Source organism: Nymphalis io, chromosome Z (genome assembly GCF_905147045.1).
Source record: "Nymphalis io chromosome Z, ilAglIoxx1.1, whole genome shotgun sequence".
In the NCBI taxonomy this organism is placed as follows: Eukaryota; Metazoa; Arthropoda; class Insecta; order Lepidoptera; family Nymphalidae; genus Nymphalis; species Nymphalis io.
The window spans coordinates 4,130,004-4,154,828 of record NC_065918.1 but is presented as its reverse complement, the minus strand read 5'-3'; the positions used below and the strand labels follow the sequence as shown (position 1 = coordinate 4,154,828).

General features: G+C 31.5%; 1 protein-coding gene across 3 annotated transcripts in view; it reads right to left on the bottom strand.

Moving 5' to 3' along the window:
• Nucleotides 1–24,825, bottom strand: part of LOC126780339 (potassium voltage-gated channel protein Shaker) — a 132,720-nt gene that overhangs the window by 75,127 nt on the left and 32,768 nt on the right. The window contains exons 2-3 of one of the 3 annotated variants that reach the window (XM_050504727.1): nucleotides 9,934–9,984; nucleotides 9,526–9,841 (exon numbers count right to left, since the gene is read on the bottom strand). In XM_050504727.1, the coding sequence (XP_050360684.1) occupies nucleotides 9,526–9,635 (110 nt within the window). In that variant the 5' untranslated portion in view covers nucleotides 9,636–9,841; nucleotides 9,934–9,984. Of the gene's footprint in view, nucleotides 1–9,525; nucleotides 9,985–24,825 lie in introns of those variants that run through there. The other 2 variants (XM_050504726.1, XM_050504728.1) reach the window with 2 other exon arrangements.

Below are 24,825 nucleotides of genomic sequence, written 5' to 3'. Positions count from 1 at the left end.
TGATCACTAATATTTAGTGGTCATTTGCGTATATGATGTTACATCGCACGTAAATTTGAATTTGAATGACGTTTTATTTAAACTTATTTCATTCAAGTTTTAACTGCAATCATACGCATTTTGTCTGATGTTTTAAAAATTAGACCATTTTAAATATCTTTAATTTTATATATTAGATTCTGAAAGTGACTATGGTGATCATAACGATGTCATGACCGTAACGATGTTGTTATAACCGCAAGGAACCAGCCAGTAGAATGAAAATCTGCCGCATGTGCGCATCCACCCACCCGCATCGGTGAAGCGTGATGTAATAGGCTCCAAGCCTTCTCTTCAAAATTCTCCTTCTCTCTCCGTCTGGTCTGTGTAACTTTACTTTAGTATTATATTTTGGTTTATATTTGTGATCGGCGTTAGCTCCTAAACCTTGCAAATACACCTGTATCGAAAGGTTTTGCAAAGATAAAGGTTATAAAAAAATAGACAATTTTAAGCATTTTTGCCGAGATGGCCCAGTGGTAAGAACGCGGGAATCCTAACCGATGATCGTGGGTTCAAACCCGGGCAAGCACCACTGAATTTTCATGTGCTTAATTTGCGATTATAATTCATCTTGTGCTTTACGGTGAAGGAAAACATCGTGAGGAAACCTGCATGTGTCTAATTTCATTGAAATTCTGCCACATGTGTATTCCACCAACCTGCATTGGAGCAGCGTGGTGGAATAAGCTCCAAACCTTCTTCTCAAATAGAGGAGCCCAGCAGTGGGACATTCACAGGCTGTTACGGAATTTACGGTTACGGAAGCATTTTTAATACTTATTATTGATAATTACGATTGACGATAAATTACAATGAGCAAGTCCTTTTTATATGTGAATGACGAGATTTTTATACAATTTTTTAAACTTCGAAAGTTTGCGACGAGGCTGTTGTTTACGGATTGCTTTCTAAGTTCTTGTCCACAATCATTTCTTACATAACCGAACTACATTTTATATAATCTATGTTTTGAATTACTAAAGTTTTCATCGGAAAGTTGACAAAATGTCACGTTGTTTTTTTTATAGAATAGGAAGGCGGATGAGCATATGGGCCACCTGATGGTAAGTGGTCATCAACGCTCATAGACATTGGCATTGTAAGAAATGTTAACCATCGCTTATTTCGCCATCAACGTTGGGAACTAAGATGTTATGTCCATTGTGTCTGTAATTACACTGGCTCACTCACCCTTCAAACCGGAATACAACAATACCAAGTACTGCTGTTTTGCGGTAGAATATCTGATGAGTGGGTGGTACCTACCCAGATGAGCTTGCACAAAGCCTTACCACCAGTAAATGTTGTTGTTAAGCTGAAATGTTAGTATATATATATCCTTTATTTATAACAATGTACACATTTCTTAGGTAATATGACTTTAATCAAATTAACTTTTCTAATTCTTATGGATTTAATCAGCAATGTTGCTATGGTTTATTGGAAGTTTATTTGGCATTAAGAAGCAGAATGAATATTTATTTATTAGATTTAATATATAAACGTTGGTAATTTAGATGTCTTCACCAGATAGTTTACATGTTTAAGAGATTTATGTATTGCTAGAAATGTTTTTTTTAAATTCTATCTTTCTAATCTCCACAGACGTGTGGTCCATGCTTTTGGTGTATTTTTCTATTATTTCACCGAATTTGGTAACTTGGTGTGCCTGCATGTATTTAATTTCAGACAGCGTCACAATCATTACTATAGTATTACAATTTTTGTTAGTACCTTCATTATTGTTATGTGCTAGTTGTCTTTTTTGTTTTGGTTAGGTAACCTGCGCTCCTAGGCTTGCCTGGATGGTTAGCCAGTCCATCAAGTTCCACTTATATCAGAAACGGTTTTAAAGCTAAAACTTTAGTCGTCATGTGTAATATCTCCAGACTTATTACAAGCTATTATATATTGTGTAATTTAACATTAATTATAATAAATGGCTTAATTAAAATTACTTATAATTTTAAGTTCAGGAAATTATTAAAACTACTTCATAAATACAGACTACATGATATTATATAATAGACAAACGTCTTCAGATTTCTTTATTAAAGTCTGTTTAAAAGTTCCATGACTCAAAGTTAGTAATGTATGAATTTTAGTGCCCGCGTCGTCAAAATGTGTTTCGTAAGAGGTATAGCAATACATTCACAAAATTTTACTGAAGAATATTATAAATAATATCAGACGTAATTCTGTTTCATTTCTGAAAAAAACTGCTGATAATGTCTTATATACATAAAATATAATATTAATGTAGATTTACAAGGTGATAGGGTTTCGTGCAAGCCCGTCTGGGTAGGTACCACCCAGGTTCCGGTTTGAAGGGTGAGTGAGCCAGTGTAATTACAGGCACAAGGCATATAATGTCTTTGATCCGAAGGTTGATGGCACATTAGCGATGTAATGTACCACCAATGTGCAATATCTAGGCGGTGGTGACCACTTAACATTAAGTGGCCATTATGAGGCCTTTGTCCAGCAGTGTACGAACACGGGCTCATGACGATGATGAATGTCTTATATATAAAAAGTAATGTTTATTTTTGTATTTTACTATTTTATACCTTCTCGTATTGTTCAGTCAATTTAGTTGATATTTTCTAGAGTATTATTGGCACGTGCGTGTCAATGTCTGACATAAAACCGTCACCGTGCGATAAGTCACGCGCCAGTCTTATCATAATAATTGTGTCACAAAAACCTTAAAAAGGAATTGCAACATATGCCAATCTTTAGCCATCACAATTATTAGTTTTTGATTAAAATTATTACAATATAAGTACTTGACCTATTTTATAACAACATCAATTAAAAATTTATTTTATAAGTTAGTTTTATTTGTTGATACAACTTGTTGCTCTCTTAATTATTTCTTTTGAAATACAATCTTTTTGTCGACGCAACTTGCCAAGTTTGAAAGATCACAGTTTTAACTACGTTTCAACTTTTGTAAGAACAGTCGAGACGAAAATAAAACATATAGATCTTACAATTTATTAAATATTCAATATTGTCGTATTTAAATATATATTAAGATATATTTTCATTCAAATCGTAGTGGCTAGGTTGAAAGCCGCAGATTCCTACGTCCTAAGTTCAACGGGACAGGCCAATAACATATTTCTTGAGTTTTTGTGTCGAGAAATTTCCAATAGCAGCTTGGAGTCTGGAATTTGTACGTGTTTACATTTTGATGTCTTAGAAAGTACGTAAAGTCTCTTAGCCTAGACACTTTTTGATCGTGTGCATTTGCTATCCCATCGGCTTATGAGAGCGAGAGAATAGATATTGCAACTGTGTTAGCGTACAAAAATATGCTTTATATAATATATTTGTCCTGCTCAGTGAGATAGCTTCCCTTGGAAATGGCTGCCCTGGCCAAAATCGGATTCACATACTCATTAACAACAAATAGTAATTCGATAGTGAACATAAATTACTGTGTCACTGTAAGGGGTGTATATTACTTTGAGAGTTAAATTACAAGCGCACGTTAAAAGCGATTGATACATTTGCGAACATTTGTAAGTATTACAGTGAAGTAGCTATTCTGGCAATGACAAGCTGGTGTAGCTGTTTATACATAAAGTATATAATGTACTTTTTACTAGTACCGTACTTTTTACTAGTAAAATAATAGTTTTGTTTGAAGTTGTAACATTTTAATTTCCTACCGCCAAACAGCAATGCTTAGTATTATTATGTTCCGTTTTGAAGGGTGAGTGAGCGAGTTGTTGTTACCTAACAACAGGCGTGAGGTACATAACATCTTAATTCCCAACGTTGATTGCGCATTGGCGATATAACAGATGGCTATTTTTTCTTGCTTAATGACCATAGGATATTCAATGCTGTAATTTGTTTGCTGCTTACTATCCTTTAATGTAAAATACTTCTATATACTTTAAGTTTGCGTGACAATAACTTACACACGCATGGCGCATGAATTAAGACAGTTTATTTTAAAATGGGTACTTCAAAAAAAATATAACAATTTTTTTTTGTTTTTTTATAAAAAGAAGAAAAATAACAGCATCTTCATAAAGTAAAAAAAGTTTTATACATGGTATAAATATCTATATAAACTTTAAGTGATTTTGATGTAAGAAAGACTTAAAAGTAACTTTGAATACTCCTTATGATAATTGATATTTTAGACATATGTATTGTTTTAATTATTATAATTACATAAAGAGACAAAATGTGTATCATATATAACAAAAATTTATATATACGTATAATTGAAATCTCGTAATCTCATAAACGCATACATTGGATTCTATGCGGTTACGCTGCAGCTAAATTGTAATTACAGCCGCTTTGCTAGATTTTAGTATTATCACTACTTTTATAAAACAAAGTCCCCCCGCTGACTCTGTCTATCTTCCTAATCGCAAATTTTCGTAAGGTTTTCAGCAATGGACGGAATGATTCTCGAGGGAGTAATAGGGTTATAATTCATTAAAATTTTATGTGAATTGGTTAAAATACGATTGATTGACGATGCAATGATTGTTGAAGATATTGCTGACGGCGAGTTCCGATATAAAGGTTTCATGTAGACCTTTATTCTACCCATGTAAAGTCGGAACCAATAGCTAGTGAATGATATTCCTGAAGATAGCACAGAAATGTCATCGCGCCTCGTTTGACATTTCAACGCTCATTTTACCGTAATGTGTACAAGCATAAATGTCAGTGGTTTAATTCGAACACAAGTTAGATTAGAATTTGCTTATAGATTTGTCTATTTATTTGTATAGAACATGAGCTTCACTTTGTTTTAATAAATATTATAATATTTATTTTTTAGTTGCGTTTTTTGAGGAAAACCTATTTAGATAAACTTAAAGCAAAACCCTATCCTTTAATACCCAATTCAAAGGCAAATTATAAGAAAAAATGTAATTCATTTAAAATCTAAAAACTAAATCAGACATATTTTATTACTAGAATACAGAAATTTAAAATGTTGCTGTTTAATAGTAGAGTATGTTATGATTGGGTGGTATCTATTCAGATAGTTGTGAGCAAAGTCTAAACACCAGTAAGAATGTTGTTGATATAACAAACTGAAAATCTTAATTTAATATTTAGCATTAAGCTAGCTTATCGACTGTCTACCATCAGTTCGGAAATCAACGGGAATTTTTATGTAAACATCACATTTATAATAATATAAATATATAAGATTTAAACAAAAAAAAACTTTTTATTTGTGACCTATTAATTCCCAAGTCATAATCATCTTATCCTTTAGCACACAAACAGTTGTTAACGATTATTATAGATTATACAATTGAATATTTATAAACTTTTTCTAGGATCCTGTTGTAGAAGTGTATACATTATCTCACAAAAGAGTTCCTAACCCTGTGTAATGAGATTATAGAAGTTACACGTTTATGCTTGTCCTTTGTGTTAACAGTATGTACGTCGCTATTCATAAAAGACACTTTTATGTTTTCATAACGTTATCAAATATATACTATAGAAGAATAAATAGCAAATATACAAATAAATTAAATACACATAATTATATAAATGTATTTGTATATATATTTTTTGATTTAATTGCTAGCTCATAAGGCTGTTCCTGAAGTCCTAAGTTCAAACATAGTGGCTGGTCACTAAAATTTATTTAGCTGGAACCTTAGAAGTTGACAATGTTAACAATCCCGTACACTCTCTTCGGTTGTGTTGAATTGCTGTTACATCGGATTTTGAAAGTGAGGTCCTTACTTGAGATTGGCCGCCATAAGTTAAAACGCTAAGAGCAACGTCATCATCGTTATCATGATCCCCATATAAATCATAATAATTACTTTATGTCTTTATAAATATATAAGAAATTAAATCCAGTGCAACTCCGTACACATAAAACGCAGTTCTTGTGTTCGTAACATTAATAGTAACGTTCCATAATAAGAAATATACACGGTAATGCTTTTTAATATAATTTAATTAAATCAATCAATAAACAACAAGTGCAATTACTGTGCGCACCTAATTTTATAGTAGCGTTTGGTCACGTAGATAACAATTTTCAACTAATTGGTGATTAATACTGTAAAATGTAAACATTTTCTACGACTTAACGTGTAGAAATTTAGTAAACCGGCCATATTTGTTAAACAGCTGCAACATATTAGTTGTCTACTATATCTACAATATGTGCAAATAGCTTTCATAAAACAGGCCTCGTAATATGAATGTGTATAGTTTTTTTCACAGATCTACGTATACCATATATGTATTAAGAGCTGCGATAGTATGAAAATGTTTTAATATAAACTTTTTCACTGGTGGTAGAGCTTTGTGCAAGATTGTCTGGGAAGTTACCACCTACTTATCAGAAATTAAAACAGCAGTACTTGGTATTGTTGTGTTCCGGTTTGAAGGGTAAGTGAGCCAGTGTAATTACAGGCACAAGGGACATAACATCTTAGTTCCCAAGGTTGGTGGTGCATTGGTGATGTAAGCGATGGTTAACATTTCTTACAATGCCAATTTCTATGGGCGTTGATGACCATTTACCATCAGGTGGCCCATATGCTCGTCCAATTTCCTATTGCGCACTGACTGATCAACATGTTGGACGACATTGGCGGCCATTTAGATGGCAATCCATTTCAATCCGCGACATATATATATATATATATATTTATGCGAGCTTTTTTTTTTTTTATTTGCCGGGAAGGCACATGACTCTACTCCACTTGATGGTAAGTGGTAGTAGAGTCAAAATGCGACGACGGCTAGTACAGTCGGGAATAATGCTCTGCACTAGCCGCCCCGCCTTGCCTTGGGATAGAATAGCTCAACGACGAGTGTTGATTATACTAGAGTTTCATCAATTTAGTTTGTGTTTATTTCATATTTAGTGGTTTTTTATTTGTAATAATAATAATAATAATAGAGAGTGGGACTGATAAATGGGTCATCTAATGGCAAGTGGTCACCACCACCACAAATTATCCGCACTGTGAGAAATAATAATCATTCGTCACTTCGCCAATGCGCTAACATCCTCGGGAACTAAGAAATTGTGACCCTTGGGCCTTAAATTACACGGGCTCACTCATGCTTCAAACTAGAACATAAAAATACTAATTAGTACTGTTTGGTGGTAGAATAAGCGATGACATGGGTGTAACACAAAGTGAGTAAAAACATTTTTAATACACTACAAAATTGTGGAAGTTAATTACGATGACAAATTTGTTTTAGCGGAGTGAGTTAAGGTGGGTTTGAATCCGCTTAAATCTCAATCCAGTAGAGCATTCTACTGGATTGAGATAAGATGAATGTTAATAAAAAAATCCAATTTACCTACTCCCGAAGTCCTTTTGTTAACCCGAAATGAAATTGAAAAAAACTTTTTTATATTCTACTTGACGCATTTCAATGGTACTGTGAAGGTAAAAATGTAGGCGAATACAATGACCGTCGAAGATTTTTAAATAATGTGAAAATAAAATTATCAGCCTGAGAACGTGATGGCCTGAGGTTTCCTTTCTTTTGAGGAGAAAGCTTGAACCCTATTACTAAAACATATGGCTCACCATGTTTTGCTTCACTGCCATGTTTAAATAAAAACTCTGTGATGCTTATCCAAGCTTGAACCCAAAGATTTGTGCTAAGAACACTCAGCCACCTGGGTTTGGGTTTTCAATTAGCTTAGTTTTAATTTAGTAGACTAAAACTAGTTAGATTTCCAACTAAAGTTGACTACTTTAAGAACTTTAAGATACCTATTTCCTTACCTCTGATAAGGTTCTACTTGTTTCATCTATTTCGATTTCTTAACTCTTATTTAAAGAGATTTAGTGTTATATTTAAAATAATTACATAAATCGATTTTGTTATGGTATATATAAAGGTCTTACTATAGGATAATCTAGAATATGTGGTTATAAGAATAGACCCTTAATAGCACTGCTTAAAACTTTGTTGGTTTTCGCTGAGTTGGTGTGAACTGATTTGTTAAAACTATAATAACAATAAATAATAAGTTTACAAATCTTTCGTCTGTGTCTATTAATTACGCGTGAGAAGATGTTTATCTGTGTGTTATCATATTAATACTCAAGTCAGTTATTTTAATGAGGTCTTTATTGTTTTAGGGTTAGGAATACCCAAAGTATTTCACTCGCAAGATTTTGTGCTTTATACTATAATCTATATATATATACATACTATATATATATATATATATAACAAAATTTTGTATTGCACAAATTCTTGACAATTTTGTGGTGTACAATTGCCGCCTTGACCTAGTTTACCAAAATTAAAACGAATATACAACGTAATTCTTAGGCTACATCAATACCTGTAATCAATATTGTTTGTAACAATGCGTATATAACAGATTATATAAACGTATTTTCATTCAAAACCACTGGTTTTTTATTCAAATAAAAAAAAAAATTAAATAAGTTGATAAATTTTCTTTTGATAATTATTTATACGTATTTGTTAGATCTCACCATGAGAATGTTTGAAATAGAATTTGACGAAAATAGACATATCGAATATATTTGAATATTCATTCGAAGAAAAATTTAAACATTATACATTTTTTCTTTTTTTCCCTTACCTGGCGTGTATCTACGCTATTTGAGCGCAATTCTGCCAATATTCTGCCAATGTCACGTATAAAATAAATGACACATATTATATGAGATTGTTCGGTTTCAAATTTTGAATCGTTTAATGATGATGAGTGAAAACTGTTTTATTCTACAGAAGACATCTAGAACAATATTATAATTAAATAAAATAATTATTTGAACACAACATATAAATAATATAATAATAATTATATTTTAATTTATTTCTTACAATAAATTTAATTAGATATTTAATAAACGGTGAGTAAACTAAAGTCAAAAGAAATTTCATATTTACAGGACGTTAGATGTCAGAGGGAAGATATTCATATATGTAGATCATATTGTAATGTTTCTTAAATATTATAATTTAGTTACGTGATATGGCAACGTGATATATATAAAAGTAGTTCTTTAAAATAAAATTTAAAATTTCAATAGAGATAAATGTTACGAATAGCCATTCAGCGGTTATAAGGCGGTGGCGTCTTTAAGATACGGCAAGAGCATTATATATAATCTATTCGTATTCCTAGATATCGAGTTAAGAACTATCGACAAAATAATATGACATTAACAGTAACATCGATATCAGATGAAACGGAACAGCTTCAATGAGAATTGACAGTACAGAATTTGAAATGAAATATGGTAAATTAATCGTTTTCGAAACGTACAAAGTGATTTAATTTCGGCCATATTGCCTGGGGTATATTTGTAGATATATTGTTAGCAGCGGATTAAATGTAAACAAAAAGTATGATTTGACGTAAGTTCTTAAACATTAATTAGGTAAGAGTTATTTTTATGGTATTTTTCTGTAAAAATTAAATGCAATTGTCACAAGATACAAAAGACTTACGCCTCAGTGTTGTCATCCCTGGACTCGGAGCGTTCGGCGTTGGCTTGGCCGCGCCGATGTCGTCCGCGCTGCTCGTCTCCCAGTCCATAAAGGCCGGCGACGGCCGCCATTCTGTCGTTCGTTCACACCATACCACAACAATCACAGGCCCATAGTCATCAACACACCACCGTAAGACAGAACCACGGCGATCACATTCATGTCTTTACGTGAGCTATTACGTAAGGTCCCCGCATGAGTGTCCTTAAGTTTATAAACTACGTTAAATCTTTATCTAATATGAAAAATTTGGACGCCTTCATTGGTACAATACGTGCTAATCATCACAATTGAATTATTGTAACCCGTCATAAGTCATTTAGTATTAATAAGCTTTATTTGCTATTATGTTAAGGTTGCGTTTGCCACGTTTGATTCGCATCGCTCGCGATCGTCCAGCTTTTTATGTGGCAGCTGCATCTGTCAATTTAAAATGATTTACATTCATTTGAATATGATACTGACCGCTATCAATTATGTGATACTGTCAAAAGTGGTTGTTCCCGTGCGTATCCAATTTTTGGAGTTTCACAATTTTAAATTATAATGACGTATTTTATTATGAAAATTTAATTAGTGTTTTACATTCGAATTTAAAAAAAAAACCAGTTGTTTTTCAATTTCCTTACATTCAAATATTATATAAGAAGCAATATCTCGTAGAAGTCAGTTGCAGTAAGAAAATTAATTACAACTCTGTCCGAAGCGACGTAACAGCGCAAAATATTTGACTTCCAAGTGCAAGTAGCTTTTTAAAATTGTTCTCCTCAATTTGTAGAGTAATTAATATATTTTATACTAATTTTCCGCCACGCGTACGGGAATGCGATGTAGCTGTTAGGTATAAAAAATATTAAAAATGATATTTTTGTTTATAATCGATTCGAATGTTTATAGTCAATAAAGAAATAAATATATATTTATTTTATATTTATATATTTAAATCGGTGATAAAAGAATTGCATCTTTCCAAAACGTATCTAAATACATTGATTGTTACATTAAAGGGCTTGTTTTTAGATGTAGATGAATAATTTGCGAAAAGAAATTTCTAGTGAAATGTTTCATTAAAGGAAATAACTCTTTTATTCTATTATCGAAAGCCATGTTAAAAATGCAATCAGTGGTTAAAAAATTGTAATAAGTTAAATACGTAGCAATATTTTCAGTGATTCAAATTGAATGCGGTATAAAACGTAGCGGCGTGGTTTTATTAAAGCAAGTGAAATAAATGGCGTCCAATCGACGATGCGGCCGAGGGCGGCTGAAAATCGTGATTTATTTACATCCTACTAGAGAAAACGATCACTGTAGTGCTTTATTGACGCACGAGTTCATTTATTTGAGATTGTTAAATATTTATTTAGTGTCGCTTAAAATTAACACGGATGTTTACACTTCGAATTACTTGTATTGTATTCGTTTTTATTTGATGAATTCCAATGTAGAAATGTTTGAATAAATTTTTTTTATTGGTAATAAAATTATTTTGTACATTATCAGACGATATTATTTTTCAAACTTTTTTCAGGTAAAAATTTGATCTAAGATATATATTTTTTATATTATGAAATAATTACTAAGCGGTATTTTTTTCTCTCCATTGGGGAATCAGTTACTGAAGTATTTTTTTAAAGATATTGTATTTGTATATTACTATGGAAATAATAAGGCAGATGAGCGAAAAAAAACCAAAAAAATTCTAATAAAAAAGAAATGTAAATATTATCCTGTTTAGTTAAATAAATCCACTGGTGGTAGGGCTTTGTGCAAGCTCGTCTGGGTAGGTACCACCCCTTCATCTACCGCAAAACAGTAGTACTCGGTATTGTTGTGTTCCGGCTTGAAGGGGAGTGAGCCAGTTTAATTGCAGGCACAAGGGACGTAACATCTCAGTTCCCAAGGTTGGTGGCGCATTGGCGAAGTAAGCTAACATTTCTTACAATGCCAATGTTTATGGGCGTTGGTGACCACTTACCATCAGTTGGCCTATATGCTTATCCTACCTATACCATAAAAAATAGTCATCAAGCACAATTGAATAATTAGTACAATACGACACATGTTGTCGTAGACGTAACAGAAATCAAAAGTACATTAAACTAAGTTTCCAATATAAGTTTTATAGCTTAACGTGTGGTGTCGTTAAATAATCGCTTGCAAGTATAAATGTTTCAACGCGTATAAAAATTGAATTAATTATAATGGGGGATTTTCTAAAAGCTTCAGTCGGCTCTTGGCCGTTCGGATAAATGAGATTTATAGCTAGGACGCGTTTTGTTTTTGAAAAAGGCGAGATGGCGTATGTGTGAGTGAATTTTTGATCGGCTGTCAGACAATTGATTATGGAAATGCTTAATATATTATCGACTCTTGGCTTCTCGGTGAGGGTTTTTGATCTGCTGTGGACGTTTTCCAGCTGAAACTATGATGCTGATGATTGAGTCTTTGTAAATTAGCACAAATCAACAAAAAAACATTAATAACGATAGCGTTGGATCGCTATTATCAAAAAATTTTAATGCTATCACTGCATCATCTAATGGAACTTAGGTACAATTCGTGAAATGCATTCATATATTATATAAAATAAAGTAATGCACTTTCTTTCAGAAGCACAAAAGTTATTTCGTCTTGAGAAATATGGTACATTTTAGCAAGCGCTGCAGTAACATTATAAAACAATAAATAAATACACTTTTTTTAATGCAGAAAGTACCTAAGCGATTTCAAAATACAAACGAAAAATGGTTTGGATCATAATTCATACCATAATTGGTTATATTTATAATTGGTATTGAACTCCAATATCTGTACGATGCAATTTATTAAATAATTTTAAATTATAACAAGTTCTTATACTACGTTTTGGGAGCCGTTTTCTCTTAAGGTAAAGCGGAAGATTACTCTTTATAATATATAATTATTTAAAGTATTATAATGAATAAACGCCAGATTATTAATATATATATACTATTTTTGGTAGTTTTTCTTACGATTTGGTAATCGTAAAAACAAAGATTTTCATAAATTAAATTAAATATTTTCAGACATAAGTGGTTTAGTGCACTTGTAAAGCTTTCACACTTATGTCTTCGAGACATGGCCCACATTGAGGTGTTAATCCAATATAAATAAAAAGTAATCACCCAGATTGACATGAACTAGTTGAAACTATTACTATAATCTGTTTCATAGGAGTCAATGTTAAAATAAAGCTGTGATATTAGTCTAATATAAAATTTTCTGAGTGAGGAATGAAAAAGTGTCAAATTGGATAAAAAGTTATAAATTTTGCTTGGAAAGACTAACTAAATCATTTATATGTAATTACCCGCGTAAGTTTTTGGATAAACGCCGTTATAAATAGCAAAGATAAGATATAAAACAAAATCCGTTTTTTGAAATTTATTCCGATATATATATTCTACGTCGAACTACTACTAGATGACATTGGTGAAATTTATTCTCACTTGGTATAACGAAAAGCCATTAAGAAGACACTTAAATTGAATTATAACCAGTTGAACGTAATTTCTAATTAAAATACAATTTATTCAGCGGCGTCTTATTTAATTTATAAACTAAAAACAACTAAATAATTAATTGAATTGAATTAACATATTTACAACTATAGTATCACGAAATTAGTATTGAATTTGTTGCAAAAAAGGTATCTAGAAGAGTTATGTAGGGAACTTAACACTAATTCTAGGCACAAATTTGCATTAATTTTACTGCTAAAACTACGTTTAAATAAACACCCGTTTCTAAAGTCTTGTTTGGAGACCGTTGAAACTGTCTGCGTATAATCGGTTTTAACGAGTTTTAATTAACCCAAGCATAATTCACTTGTAATGTTTTATTTGAAATTTATATTAAAAGTTACATGTATTTATATTGTCTGTGGCCTTCGTCTATAGAACTATGATTTCAATTGATTAAGAACTGTAGAAAATACAAATAAAAGACCGTCAAAAGCTCACTCTGATATTAATATTAAGTCTATATTCATATAAAATGAATGAATTAGTTACCGAAACGAACACAATTTTTACTAACAAATGAAAAAATAAAATCACATGCTAAAATAGTATCAGATGTAAAAATATATTATGCCGAACGTGTTAAACATTTATAATATTTTGGGTTTAATGACCTTTGCGCAAGTTGTAATGAAAATAATAAGCACAACATAGCCTTATTACGGTTACTATAATAATACGATGATTAGTATTTATTTAGTTATTATTTGAATTTGCATGTTTAATATACACTGACCGAATAACTTGGACACTAATGGACGATATGTCGTCAGAATAGCCATCAGAGTTATCAGTCTTCTTTAAATATCAGTGAGATATTTAACCTTATGTCACTGTAGTTATATTTAAAAGGGTTATAAAACTTATGAGTAGTTCCCAAATACACCACAGCGTATTGACGATGAAATGAATAGTTAAAAATACTTAAAGAACAAATGTCTATGGTAGGCACTAACCGCCAGATTACACATTTACTCTACCTTCCTATTCTAAATAAATAAAAAAAACGCATTTCGTTTTTGTGTATTCAAACAGCAGTAATATATGTATGTGATGTTATTTAACAAGAACGAAAGTAGAACAGTAAGTCAGAAAGTGCTGCCTCAGAGACAACTTTACAAAACGGACAGCGACATGTTTGTAGTGAAATACGCTAAACCATTTTGTAATAGTGGAAAACAATTGTAACAAAGAAAATTCTCGTGTCATACGCTTACGCTTTGCAACATGTAAATGATACCGTCACGAGGCATTTCTATTCATATACTGAATGTAGAGAGATTTTAAAAATAAATTCAGTCAAGTTTTCATACTACCTACACGCAAAAATTAAAAAAAAAAAAATGTTATTTTTTTTATTTAACTTAAATTGTTAGGTTGGCAAATAAGCCAAGTTATGGTAAGTGGCTACCCTTACTCATAGACATTTACACTGTAAGAAATATTAACCATCCCTTACATCGCCAATGCGCCAACGCGGAACTAAGTTATTATGTCCCTTATGTATGAGTACAACTACATAAAATATTGTTGTTTGGTGATAGAATAGTTACTATTTTTTCATTCTCAACGATGAATTGACAACTACGCAGATATATTATAGTGCTCATACGTATGCGCTCACTCTCATAATTCGATGGAAAGGCAATCCGACACGACCGGAGAGAGATCAGGCGCAGGATAAAAGTCTTAAAGTGCCTTAGCGCGATATTAACACTGCTAGCTTCAAGACTTCCGGATACTACTATAAATTTTACTGGCACGACTCGGGACTTGAACCCAGGACAGCTAGCCTCTAGAGCAACGAGGCGGTCAACTCTTGAAACATAAATAATGTATATATGTATATATATATATAGATAGACAAATTGATATTACAAAGATTATATATAATTATTTTTTTAGATTGATTATATTGTAAGAATTATTATACCAAAGAAGTTAAATTGATATGAGTTTGGCTAAGCCAATCATTAAATAAAACCCAAGTCTATGAAAAGTTTTTAAAGTTCGAGGTTCAGTGTAATATTTGATAAAAGATAGTCTGCAACTGATCTGATGTATTTCAAAGAACTTGGGAGCTTCGCTGTTTGACTTGTTCAAAGGTTGTATCTTTGTTAACCATCATGCCTTCTTTGGGATTTATCTTCAAACATTTTCACAATAAGAATATACTACTATCCACTTTCATTAAAACATAATTTTCAACAATTTTTTTAGCACTTGTTGTATTATTCCTTATGTGGGCGATGAGCATGGGAATCTCGTGGGTTTCGCTATATTCAGTCTAACTATTACGACCTACACATTAAATTTATAATTTAAATTAAACGATACCTAAGCGATTCAACTATGAGATATTTTATTATGTTTCTAAAGATTTCATTTAAGTTATGGAAAAAACAAAAGGAGTTTTTAATTTCACTTTTCCTTAAATAATTTAATAAATATGTAAAGGGGAGGAAAGCTCTCAGATACTGACGATAATATCATTCGTAACACCAATTTTCATGACACAAATTTTAACAAAGATTTCGCTTAGCAATTCGCATGACTGCGCCTAGAAAATCCAATACAGCTGTCGGACTATTCTAGATTAAACAGACATTATCGTCCAATCAGTTACCAGGTAGATAACTGACATATGGTTATCTTAACGGTATAGCAAAAGAAGCTCTTAATCTTAAAAAGCTACCGCTAACGCGTAGCTACACGTTACTTGCGAATATGTTAGTGTTAGTATTTGTGCAATGTTGTCAATCAGTGTGAAAATTCTTATCTGACGGCGTAGAAATGTCTGCGTTATGAGAGCGTGTGACTTGACTTTAAGCAAGGAATAGACAAATCAAAAATCTTATATTGTACTAATGTATGTATATCGCAAAAATATCTTTTACACGGAGTAACTTTTCTTGGGTTTTATTTCAACCCTTGTGTTTTGTGAATAAGTGTCTACGTGAATAAATGTCACTAATATTTTTCACGACTTAACAAAATAAAACCCTTGTTTTAGTTAAACTTCTTAAAATGATGATACCCTAGCTAATTGATGTTTAATGTCAATATTCGTATTTTTATGTCATATGGTAGGATGACGAGCAATGATTAGTTGCCCCATCTGAGCACGTCAATTTTAACCAAAGATAGCGGGTTCAATCCGGGCATGCAGCAATGAGATTTTGTGTGATGAGTTTGTGTTTATAATTCATCTCGTGTTAGTCAGTGAAGAATAACATCATGAGAGGAAACCTGATGTGTCAAATGAAATTCTGCCACATATACTAAAACCCGAAAAGCTTGGCGAAATAAGGCTAATAATAAGATAATAGGAGTGGGATATTTACGATATATTATTTTACCTTTTTGCCGAATACCTGTGAAATTTCCTTACATGCTTAATTAATAAGCGAATACAAACGAGTAAGACTTATATTATACATTTAACATCTAAACAGTGTTTATGGAAATACAAATAATTTGTTCACTACTCATACTTTATACACATTTTCTTATTACTGCAACGTATTTATATATGTTTTATATTTAATAACCAATACGTATGATAAATGATTTTGTCACTTCATAATAATCGGTCACGTGCGTGTCACGTCTGACTTCACGTACGCAAACTTAAACGTCTAATTTTCAAAATTGAAGGTCGTGGGAACATGTGAGACTATTTTTTAATGTAAGTCATTATGTTATACTTAGTATTACTATAGGTGTTTTATTAAATTTAATTAAAAACTAACACTCCTGGATCTTAAAGCATGAAATGTCGCACAGGCGTTTTAAACAATGGAATTGCGTTAGAAGGATTTTTGAAAATTTAACCTCTAAGTGGATTAAATAGAAGATAAAGCTTATAAGGAAATTTTGTTTTTAGAAAAATTAAATTAGAATTAATTGGAACAACTCAACCCAAAAGCTTTAACTTTTGTCTAACTCTAACAATCGGAACAGGAACCACTCCTGTGAATATCGACGTGGAATCCTATAAGTATGACACAAAGTACAAAAATCTTTTATGTTTAGCATTTCATTTAATTATATTTTTACTGTATTATGTTATTTAATATCATTGTCATTATTAAAAACCATATATATGTATATATATATCAGGATAAAGTATATCTGTAAAAATAAATCTGTCCATTTTTGCTTATCCGAAGTATTTTAATGATAATAATTTATTGAACAATAATAAATCAATTTGGGGACAGGATCACAGACTTCACCGGGCACCCTTTTTCACGCTATCAATCAAATTGAGATGGAGGTTAAGGATTATCGTCTACCGGATTTGTAGCATCGCATAGTACAGTATTTTATTTTGTTATTAACCGGTGCAGATTTTGTCTATATTTATTTTTTCTACAACTCACCGCCGGGTGAAACGTTATAGTAACAATATCTCTCGAGATTGTGCAGCCTGGCGCCATTTTCCCAGTAAACAGCCAGGCTAAACCAATTCGTTCAAGCGTCGAGATTTATTTAAATTTCTACCGAGCACAGCAGATTCTATCGACTCAGCGAGTCATGGATTTACCTGTAATGCAATTTGGTTTAAGGTGTTCAGACTAATAAATGTCAGTTTACTATAGACTTGCTTACTGTGATAAATTTTTAATAAATCCCAATGTTCATTCATTTTAAACGTATTGTATAATGTTATCTCTTTGGCATAAAATAAACTGAAGTTCGCAACAAAATGCCTGTAGCATTGCCACGTCGCATCTATAAGGATTAGCAGCCAATGCACAATTGTCAGCGTACTTTAGTAAAAGTTTGTCTTAAATGGTTTATTCCTAGTACAAAGAGTAATACTTCAGTGTGACAGTGAATTGCGTTTACAAAGTGAAACATTTAGTCTTCACTCTCAAGCCTAATCGTGTTTGCCGTCCGGCTGCATCTGAATAGAACTTTAAGCAGAAATATAAATCCTTTTTGGATTACTCCGGTCGTGATATCTTACTAAGCAGCCTCACTTGGTGAGTGTTACACAAATTATGTTTAAGGAATTTAAAAAATGTTTCTTACCATTATTTAGTCACATAGTTTGTTATTTAGCTCAGATAGTTCAGCGAGTAAAATATATATATATATCTCAATCGAAGACCGAGGGTTTAATTCTTGTCAACACTATTAAGTTTTTGCCTAATTATTTTGTTTTATATAAAATTTATCTTCGACTGTTAATTCCTGATAGTCTGTAAACTAATGACCAGATAATCTGTGGTCACCACTTCCTCATAGAAATTGGCACTGTTAGAAATAGTGACCACCCCTTACATTGCTAATGCGCCACCTTGAAAATTAAGATGTTATGTCCATTGTGCCTGTACACTAGCTCACTTACCCTGGCAAATTCATAGCGAAAGTAGTGGTTTTTGCGTAAGTACTTGTTAAAAAAATGGTGTATATGGGTGATGATGATGATGAAGATGACCTCTTACCATAACTGCAAACAAATTGACACGATTTATTCGTTTACCTACTATAAATATGTATATATATATATATTAAATGTCATAGCTTGATGGCACTGTACGGAAAACTGAACGATAAGCTTAATGTTTAATAGTTATATCACCCATGTAAAATTTTATGTCATCATAGTTAGTGGATTTTTAAAACATCCATAAAGGACACGTGCGATAAAATAGAATTTTATGACCAACAACGTTGTCAAATCTTGTCCAAAAAAAAAGAACGAAAATATTAATATTGTATTTATTTTGTTTTTGAAATCAAAATACATTCGGTTTTAAAAATATATTTTTTTCATGTACGATTTTTCAACGTAACGGTGACTTTAAGCCTGAATGGAGCGATTGAAATAGTGTAGTTATCATTGAAAACGATCATTGCAGCTCAAAGCTTTGCCGCTGGCTGCTGTGACGCAGCCGATACACTCGTTCGTTCAATATGTAAAGATTTGCGGACTATTTTACAAAATGGTTTGGTTTTATTGAACGTTCGTTTCTATTAATGATTGATTTCACATTCATAAGTATAATAGTAAAACTTATCGGCGTATTACTTTCCTTGATTGTTTAGTTTGTTTTAACATATTACGTGCTTTATAGATAAAATATAAATATAGTTAGTAGTATTTGAATGAAAAATATCTATCTATTTTAAGCTGATTGGATTAATCGCACAAAAACATCTCACTCTAATCACAATAAAGATAAAAAGAAAAAATACATATTTAGAACCACCAACTCGCATTGGAGCAACGTTTTGGAATAAGCTCTAATTCTTTCCTTAAATGGAAAGGATGCTCTAGCCCAGTTATGGGACACTTACGTTCACTTTATGTCTGAAATACAGATATTTATTTATCTAATTCAAAACACAGAATATGCCTGACTTGAATTTGTTAGATTAAGTTTTATATTATAATTGCTTGTTTATTTAATAGTTATATAGAAATAAATAAAATCTTTCTTTTTTCTATTCTTTTAAATGAAAATAAAATGAAATAACCTTTAATACTCGCGAAAAATTATTTCAGATGAAAATATGATTTCATCTTAAAAATGGTCAATGGTTTGATTGAATTCTTACTGGAATTCGGGATTCAATAGGGCCATTGAAAGTTAACTAGTTACGATTCAAAATGATCATTCCCTTTGAACGCTGTGCCGCAGATCTGGAGATCGGACAATTCCATAAACGAGTTAGAAGTAACGATTGAATAACAGGTTCGCTGTGAAAGAAAATGTAACCATATATATATATATATATATATATACAAACTAAAGTTTGTAGTTAAATGAAATAAATTAAAAATACAAGAATGTTGTTTTTATCAGTTATATGTGAGATATAATAATGATATAATAAATATATTATAAATATATATAATATATTTATAATATGTATAATATAAATATATTATATGTAAATAATTAAAGATACGTAAAAAAGGATATAGAGTAGAAGGTTAGGAGCTAATTCCACCAAGCTGGTCTATGGTGGTATTTTTTGGAAGACCATTGCCGAGATTTGAATCCACAATGATCAGTTAAGATTCACGTGCTCTAGCCACTGGTCCATCTGATTTTTTAATATAAGCAGTTACAGAGAATGCTATCTTAAATTTAGTATTAGAAAAAAAACAAAGGTGAAAGGACTTATGTAACATTAATTGTCCTGATGTACAGATTTAGTAACCATTTCGTAGGAACAGAATACTGTTCAAATAATCAAAGGTGAAAAAAATAAATTCCAAGGAACTATCTTTTGATATATTTAATATAACTTTACATAAAACGGTGTCTTTGTGTGTGTCTGTCTTTCGTTCTTCCTAGAAGTGATTTTCCAAACCAAAGGTAGATTTTAGACGGTTCATTTATTATTTTGTTTTTATATTGAATAAAAAATTTCTCTTTAACTCTAAAAACATTATGTAAAATTTCCACTAATAGTGAAATTAAGAAATATTAAAATTTATTACGTGTCTGTGAAAAAATTACTGCAGATATTATGATATATATATTTATCGTTTAGATAGTACTATAATGGTTGGCCACGTTGATAAAGTTGCAGGTATTAATAATATGTAAAATACAGGATATTTTTTTTAAATATAATTGGTAGGTGGGTTGGTAGGACGGGAAAATGGGCCACCTGATAGTAAGTGGTAGCTACCGCCCATAGACTGGCTCATTAAATATTCAAACCAGAATATTACAATACAAAGTATTGCTTTTTGCTGGTAGATTGTGTGATGAACGTTTCAGGTACCTATTAAATATTAAAATTATCCTAATTTATCTGTTAGGAAATATTATCCTAATTTTCTCTTATCTCTATAAAAATCATGCGATAGCTTAGCAAATGTAGCTAGGTTCAAGCTTTTCATTTCTCATGCTACTATTACCAAAGGCGACAATAATAGTGGACAGATCTTGGTCCAGAACCTCTTCATGAATTTGGCTCACCAAATTAATATAGTACGCCACAGTAACATTTTTAAAATCACATAAAACATCGTGACATTAAAGTGAATGTTGTAAGTTATAAAATATGACGTCGAGCGGAAACTGTGAACTTAATCAAATTATTATTTTGAATTTAACTGTTTTTTTTTAATGATTTGAGCAATGTTTCCTATTTCAGACATTTCCTTATATTCGATATTATTTTATAAATATAATGTCACGAGAGTATTTTCACTAAAATCTTATCTTTAATAATATTATAAAAGCGAAGGTGTGTTTGTTTTTTCTGCTTTCAAGACATAACTTATCCGATTATCCGATTTCCGATTTTGATTATATTATCGATTATTATTATTATAATTATCCGATTATCGTGAAAATACGCGTTGTCATGGGTTCAGGAAAAGACATAGGATATCTAACACATGCAGCCACCAACACGCGGTTTTAGTCGCAAGCAGAAACTAGTAAGTTACAAAGGTGATCAAATTCTTTTAAATTAATTTACAACCCAGTAAGACTGCGGAATTGGTAATAATTATTATTATCACTGTAAAAAAATATTTTTAGCACGTTTACTCAATCGCTGTTCTTTTTTATTTAACTTTTTTATTCTCTTTGTAAAAATAATTAATTATTCTAGGAAAGTATGAACAAATCGAATGAAACGCGGCAAAAATATTTTGAAACAGATTGTGTTCCAAGAAGAGTGTTTATATTAGCAGTGCGACATTTACAAGGTGCTATTTTTTACTTTTTAGTGATATGAACGTTATTATCATAAGTTTTAAATAATAATAAATCATAAGTTTTATTAGACAATATTTTGGTCCAATTGCACGTCACTGAACGATTCGCGGTAATACTATGCTTCTAGAACGAGCCAGTAACGACGTAAATGTTTCACCATATTTTCAAATACAGTTTCCGTCTCCGATCTCGGAATATGCAAAATAAGTCAAATACTGACGCTTTACGCCGCGACTGATATTACGGCTTTGTTACACTCGCACGTGCAGTTTTTTTTTTACTTTAATATAATAAATGTGCAGTTTACCGTGCAAGAAAGCGATTCGTTTTTGTCCTATAGTTATTTTTTATTGTCTGTGAAACCAAAACCTATCATACTTTTATGATTTTGACATCTGTTTTAATAAACTGTCATAAATTAACCATATATTACTAGCCGAGACCAGTTGTTAGAACGCGTGAATCTTAACAAATCATCACGGGATCAAACCCAAGCCCTATTGATGTTTCATTTGAATTTGTGTCTATTATTCATCACGTAAGCCCGCGGTGAAGGAAACATTGTGATGAAACCTGCGTGTTTCTAATTTCACTGAAGTTTTCCCACGTGTGTATCCACAACAAAGCATTAGAGCAGCGCAGTATTGGAGCTTAGTTAACCAATAAGCTCCAAAAATGGATCCCTTAGATTAGCCCAGTAGTGGGATATTAATAGGCTAGCGGCTTTTTAATGTGCACTGTTTGACTTTGTTGCTTAAACTAAATATATTTTTTTAAATTATAATGCGTGAATATTAATGTTTTTGATGCATTAACTGTTAAAATAGTAGCATAGTAGCATGCTAAAGCGGATCTATTTCGTTGAATATTTTTTAAAAATCAAATACACTAGAAGGTTACCCACAGTAACCCGGCCAAATTTGTGAGTCAATTTTCCAAGCACTTTGTTAGCGAGTTAGCGAGAAATTGCGGATCGTTTACGATTTTAAGCTGTAGTGTTAGGAAGCGCTTGATTCGTTAATATTTTAATGCACCAATGTCATATTTTCATTAAATATTCTGTTTTCCCTCATGTCATTTATTAAAGAAAATTGTTTTCTTTCGGAAAAACAACGATTCTTGTCATCATCAAATGTGCATGTTGAAATTAAATATACTCTATATTTTTATTCGCCATACATATTTACAATTATGAACAAAATCTGATTAAAATTTCACATCGTCTAATTATTAAAATGTTGTTAACGAAAATAATGCTGAAAATATCCAAATCTCATTAACGTGAAGCGCTAATCCTTGCCTTTTCTCGTTCGTGATAAGTTATCGTATGTTTGAAAGACAAACAATGATGAATATGCATTTCTAGAAAGTTTATTAACTTATAGATTTGCTGAAACTTATGAAGTAGACTTTGGTAAATATGGGTACGTAATATTTAAATTAACCCGTACATTTATTGCTCGGCGGACCTCCTTGCTCGAGAAGTTTGGAGCTTATTTCACCACGCCACTCTAATGCTTGTTAGTGCATATACATGTGGAACAATTTCATCCAACATGTGCATGTTTTTTAATGATGTTTTTCTTCAACGCCAAACTCAAGATGATATACTCAAATAAGAAAGACCGTCGTTTTATGTGCTTATAATTCAGCTTTCCTGGGTTTGAACCAGTGATCCACGCATTATATGCCTTAGATAATTTCGGCTCAAGATTTAACATAGCTAATGCAAATTGAACCAGCACATTTTGTTGATGAAATTATTAATTATACATATACAATTTTCATTAACGTCTCATTGGTTCGAACGAAGTTGGCGAAGTGTGAACTTTGATCACTATGTTAATTTGTGGAATCAATTTGAGTGCTCCCATCATTATTTATATTAACAAATTGTGTTGATTTTGCAAATACCGAAACGCTCTTGTGTTTCGCTATAAATGTGACTTACTGAATTATCTATTTTATTTAACTACATTATAATTAAAAAAACACAAAATGTCAATAAATACTACAGTACCAAAAGTGTACTGCGTACGTACTAACTGAAATCAATTGTATTTATTAACCAATAGAACTGCCCATTTTTTTGTAAACAATTTTCAAAAACATCACGCGCGTTTCCCTTGTATGATTATATTGTACTATAGCTTATACAAAATGTCTAAAAATAATAATTGTTCAACACAATCGTATAAATATTTATCGTATAGAAACGCTTACGACACAAACTAAGTATAATTAACTATTTATTTACATACACATATTATAAATTAAATTTCATGAAATATAAGAAGCAATCACGAAGCACTTAACTGTACATTGCTACCTGTTTTCATGCATATTCAATTTTTTGAATTTGATTCGTCTAAGTGCTTGTAAATCTTCATTATAAAGGCCAATATAACATCTTATCTGTCGGTATATGAGTTTTTTTTCAAAAATAAATTTCTACTTAGTACAATTTTTTATACAAATATTATAAAACAACCCACGCCACCATCGGATCCCATTAGAAAAACTAAAGGATAATTTATTCCGTGCCGTGGGCTAATTTAAAAACGGCTCCGCAAGTAATTTCAATGGATTACCTTAAGCATCCTGAAGACCTTGTTTGCATCTCCACGTGATTGCGAAGCTTCGCCAACAAAGTTTACGCAAGGTAATCTAATAGCTTTGATATTTTCTAACATCGCCGATATAGATTATGCGTATAAAGTTTTATAATAAATATGTAGCGTTCGAGATTTTTAAGAAATAAATTGTTTTTTAAGGGTGGGTTAATTACGAAGTTACGAGTATGCTACGTGGTCTTATATAAGCCGTGTGGCAGTTCTTCTGCATTAGAACTTTGAAATTTTAACAAAGTATTTTCGCCTTTGTGGTAGAAAGTTTCCAGCCTAAGGGTTATGAACTTACGAATTCCTTAAAAGTATCTTAGGTATATCTCTTTGAGGTGACCACAGTTGGTAGTATTTCTTCTTAAGAATAAGTCTCGCTATTCAGCGCCGTAA